The following is a 5,000-nucleotide window of genomic DNA, read 5'->3' on the forward strand; positions in this document are numbered from 1 at the left end:
GGAGAGGTCTGGGCGAAGACGGGGGGAGGGGAGTAGAGATGGGCAAAAGTGGTGGAAGTGGTATGGGCTAAGGAGGGCAAGCGATATGGGCTAATGAGTGTGGGGGAGAAGATGGGAAAATGATATGTGGGATAAATGAAGCAGGGAGAGTACAGAGTGGGAGGGGGGAGGGAGAAGGGGGAGAGGGGAGTCCCTGGTGGGATACAGAGGGAAGGAGAAAGAAAGAGAGAGAGAAAGATAGATAGATTGAGAGAGAGAGAGAGAGAGAGAGAGAGACGAAGAGAGAGAGGGGGGGGAGAGAGACAGAGAGAGAGAGAGAGATAGAGAGATGGATAGAGAGATAGAGAGACAGAGAGAGATAGAGAGACAGAGAGAGAGAGAGAAAGAGAGGAAATTGACAAACAAACACCAAAACAAAACAAAAACAAACAAAAATAAAAACAAAATAAAGAAGGCAAGAGATTAGACGGAAGTAACTTCTCCTCTTCTTCATCTACACTCGTCCTCTCTTTCTACTCAAGTACCTCATTCATATCGACTATCGCGTCTGCAATTAAAACCACCGACTCGGAATTGCATGAATGACATTCAACCCAAACCTTTGCGATAATTCATTCATCGCCATAGCTCGCGTAACTACACCACGAACCTACTTACTCTCAAACACACACACACACTTAAGAAGCATCTGTTTTCTCCCTCACCCCATTTCCTCCCATTCATTTCTTATCCTATCTTCCTTCCTCTATCAAGTCTACTCCTTAAGCTCAGTTACTAGGTCACCGGCATCCGGTACCTGAGGGCGATGTAACCTGGCTCTTACCACAGTATCATAGTCATGCCTCGTAGGTATGAAATTAATCTCTCGATACAACGTGTATGAAAGCAGGTCTTGCGGTTTGTTGGTATTGGATGCGAGTATTAGCGTTTGCCTTCGTCCATGCCCTCTTCTTTTGTCGTTGTTTTTCTTCTCGTTGTAGTTATTTTTGTCTTAATCTTCATGTTCTTCTTTTCTTTCTACCTCTTACTTTTTCTCTTGGCTCCTCTGCTTCTTTTTATTTAAAAATTTTATTGCTATCATTGTTGTTGTCATTGATATTCCCCGTTATGTTTCACCTATTTGTTATTTCCATATTTTTTTTACTGTTTTGTTTTCTTCATCTTTTTCTTCTGCTCCTCTTCTACTCATAATTTAGCTTCTTCTTCTTCCCCTTAGTCTTCTTCTTCTTCTTGTTCTTCTACGTCTTCTTTACTTTATTCTTCTTTGTGACTACCACTATTACAACACTACAAATGAGAAAAAAAAAACACTACCAAGAAAAACTACAGAACTCTACGGATACAACTCTTCGCATTTGGTTTACTTACCACATCAATGAGCTGAGATAGCTTGAGCTTGATCATGACGGTGAGAATATCAGTAACGTTGACGACTGGTCGAACGAGTTTATTGTAGTTTGAGAGCAGGTCGTCATAGAGTCGTTTGGCATCTGGATTCCCACCTTCCGCGGGAGCAAACACACTCAAGAGAACAAGGAAGCTTGCCAGGAAGAACTTGCAGGAGGAAGGAGGCCTTGGGATGGCGAGGAAGCCACTGTATCCCCCTCCTCCTCCTCCACCACCACTACCTCCTCCTCCACCACTTCTTCGGGTGGAATTTTTTGTGCGGATGCGTCGAGCTGGGTGATGTGGTGGCGAGAGAAGCCAAGCTGTTGTCCAGCCACCGCCTCTCACGGCTGCCGTCTGCTTACATGTTCCTGCTGGTTCCGCCGACCCAGACACGACCTGCTCCTGCGACATCCCTTGGTGGTCGTCGTCTCGCTTGGCCATAGACGACCTTTCGCCCCCCTCCCCGTGACGTGTGACCTCGACGCCGGGGCGGGAGTGTGTATGTGTGTGTTGGGGATGAGGAGGAACGTCGTCTCGCAAGCGGAAGCTGGTTGTACCGGCCGGAACCACTGCTGCGCCCTCCTCCGGGGCCGCCACGGAGCCCGAAGACGACTCGCCGAGACACGGGGAGGCCACGGACGATCCTTTCACGACCCCAGACGACCCCCGCGACGCTACATGACCTCTGGAAACACCCCAGGAGCCGTGGGAAACGCCAGGACGGCCCGAGTCTGTGTTGGGGGACATGGCCGGAGCAACGGGCGTGGTGCTGGGGTCGCAGATTACTACTGGGGTCTCACGCTGTGATGGGGGGGTCCATGCTGGGGTCAGGTGGGTGGACTGGTGACTCTCGCTTCTGGCACGACCTCGCTGCCCCTCCAGGAATGGGTAATAGTTCTCCTTTAGTTGGGCGAAGGGGGCGAGGTGGCTGGTAGACGCGAGGGCCTCCCGGGAATCGTGAATTCTGTCTCCAGCTTCCACCATTGTAGCTCCACAAGCCTGGTCCTCCTCGCACGTCCCTCCCCCTAGTACAAGTACTTCGCCGTCACTCTGTATCCTTGCATTCTACACCTCAGCTGGCCCGGCGCGCCATCCACCGAATAAGACAACTAACCAAAACCGATACCAAATCCAGATCTCCGTCACACATGAACGCGCATCGGGCAGTAACAGTAATATACAAATATGATTATTCTCTTGAGCTTTTTATAGGGGTAGCAAAAGGCCCTGTAAGAACACGAACAAGGACGAGGAGCGCCACGGAGCACCTCCTCACTCGGCCACTGCCACAGCGCCACTGGGTTGCCCATCTAGAGGCTCTTCACACCCCCGGCTACGCATGCGCTCTCTGCCACCCGTGGGTCGGTGCGGAGGTGGAGGTTCTGAACTCGCTCTCTCGCTCTCTCTTTCTCATTTGCTTTTCTCTTTCTCTTTTCCTCTCTGAACCTTTCACTCTGCTTCCTTCTCCCTCCGCCCTTCTTTCTATCTCTTTCTCTTTAGCTCTCTTAATTTCCATTAATTTTCCCTCCTTATTTTACTCTCTTTCTCCTTCTCTCTTTCCCTCCCTCCTTCTCTCTCTCTCTTCCTCTCTCTCTTTCTCTCTCTCTTTCACACATCTGTCTAAATCTTCGATGTCCGCTACTCCACAGACCCCTTCTCTCCTCTCCACCCCCCCCCCTCTCACTCCCCACCCATCTCATTCATTCCCTCCAACAACCCCCCCCCCCCGCCCAACACGACGAAACCCGGACCGAAAACACCGTATCGGATCGGCAGATTTTTATTCGCGAAAATTATCTGTGATCATCATTATCATTTTTGCTATTGTCATTATTATCATTATCTTAATGCTAGTTGTTATCATCTTCATCATTATCCTAATTATTATTGTTATTATCATCATTGTCATGATTGTTATTCATTAACTTTATTGTTATCATTATCATTATCATTGTTCTCACAGTAATTATCATTTTTATTGTCATCATTATTATTATCGTTATCACTATCCTTATTATCATTATCACAATTATCATCAATATTATTATGACCTTAATAGATATCATTATCATTAACTTATCATCACCATTATCATCCTTATTATAACCATTATCATTATCATTATTATCATCATCATCAACATCGTTATCATTATCATCATCATCATCAATATCGTTATCATTATCATCATCATCATTGCTGTATTGTTGTTGCTGTCGGTCGAACGTTTCCATGAATCGAGTCATTGAGGGCGGACGGGCGAGCGAGCAGGTCGGTCTGGACGGCGGGCTGCGAGGAGTCACGAGCCGGGGAGGGAAGGAGGAGGAGAGAGCAGGGAGGTGAGGGAGGGAGAGGGAAGGGAGATGGAGGAGGGAAGGAGGAGAGAGCAGGGAGGTGAGGGAGGGAGAGGGAAGGAGAGAGCAGGGAGGTGAGGGAGGGAGAGGGAAGGAGAGAGCAGGGAGGTGAGGGAGGGAGAGGGAGGGGAGGTGGAGGAGGGAAGGAGGAGAGAGCAGGGAGGTGAGGGAGGGAGAGGGAAGGGAGATGGAGGTGAGGGAGGGAGAGGGAAGGGAGATGGAGGTGAGGGAGGGAGAGGGAAGGGAGATGGAGGAGGGAAGGAGAGAGCAGGGAGGTGAGGGAGGGAGAGGGAGGGGAGGTGGAGGAGGGAAGGAGGAGAGAGCAGGGAGGTGAGGGAGGGAGAGGGAAGGGAGATGGAGGAGGGAAGGAGGAGAGAGCAGGGAGGTGAGGGAGGGAGAGGGAAGGGAGATGGAGGAGGGAGGGAAGGAGGTGAGGGATATGGAGGAGGAAGGGAAAGGGAAGAGAAATGGAGGAGGGAGGGAAGGAGGAGAGAGCAGGGAGGTGAGGGAGGGAGAGGGAAGGGAGATGGAAGGAAAGGAAGGTGGAGGAGGGAGGGTAGAACAGGAAGGTGAGGGCGGGAAAGGTATGGGATATTGAGGAGGGAGGGAGAGAGCAGGGAGGTGAGGGAGGGAGAGGGAAGGGAGATGGAGGAGGGAAGGAGAGAGCAGGGAGGTGAGGGAGGGAGAGGGAAGGGAGATGGAGGTGAGGGAGGGAGAGGGAAGGGAGATGGAGGAGGGAAGGAGAGAGCAGGGAGGTGAGGGAGGGAGAGGGAAGGAGAGAGCAGGGAGGTGAGGGAGGGAGAGGGAAGGAGAGAGCAGGGAGGTGAGGGAGGGAGAGGGAAGGGAGATGGAGGAGGGAAGGAGAGAGCAGGGAGGTGAGGGAGGGAGGGAGGGAAGGAGGAGAGAGCAGGGAGGTGAGGGAGGGAGAGGGAAGGAGGTGAGGGATATGGAGGAGGAAGGGAGTTGGAGGAGGGAGGGAAGGAGGGTGAGGGATATGGAGGAGGGAGTGAGAGGGAAGGGAGTTGGAGGAGGGTGGGAAAGGGATGGGATATGGAGGAGGGAGAGGGAAGGGAGTTGGAGGAAGGAGGGTGAGCAGGGAGGTGAGGGAGGGAGAGGGAGGAGAGATAGAGGAAGGAGGGAAGACCATAGAGGTGAGGGAGAGGAAAGGGAGATGGAGGAGGGAAGAGCAGGAAGAGGAAAGGGAGATGGTGGAGGGAGGAAGGCGGGAGGGAAGAACAGGGAGGGAGAGGAAAGGGA

General features: G+C 51.5%; 1 protein-coding gene across 1 annotated transcript in view; it reads right to left on the minus strand.

The window, feature by feature from the left end:
* The window catches only part of LOC122263886 (uncharacterized), a 199,177-nt gene extending 196,489 nt beyond the window's left edge, over positions 1-2,688 (minus strand). The window contains exon 1 of the mRNA XM_086540376.1: positions 1,369-2,688. Within this exon, the coding sequence (XP_086396502.1) occupies positions 1,369-2,373 (1,005 nt within the window). The 5' untranslated portion in view covers positions 2,374-2,688. The remainder of the gene's footprint in view (positions 1-1,368) is intronic.
* Between the last annotated feature and the right edge of the window lie 2,312 nt (positions 2,689-5,000).

Source organism: Penaeus japonicus, unplaced genomic scaffold (genome assembly GCF_977035675.1).
Source record: "Penaeus japonicus unplaced genomic scaffold, GWHDUDI00000001_assembly GWHDUDI00000010, whole genome shotgun sequence".
Lineage (NCBI taxonomy): Eukaryota > Metazoa > Arthropoda > Malacostraca > Decapoda > Penaeidae > Penaeus > Penaeus japonicus.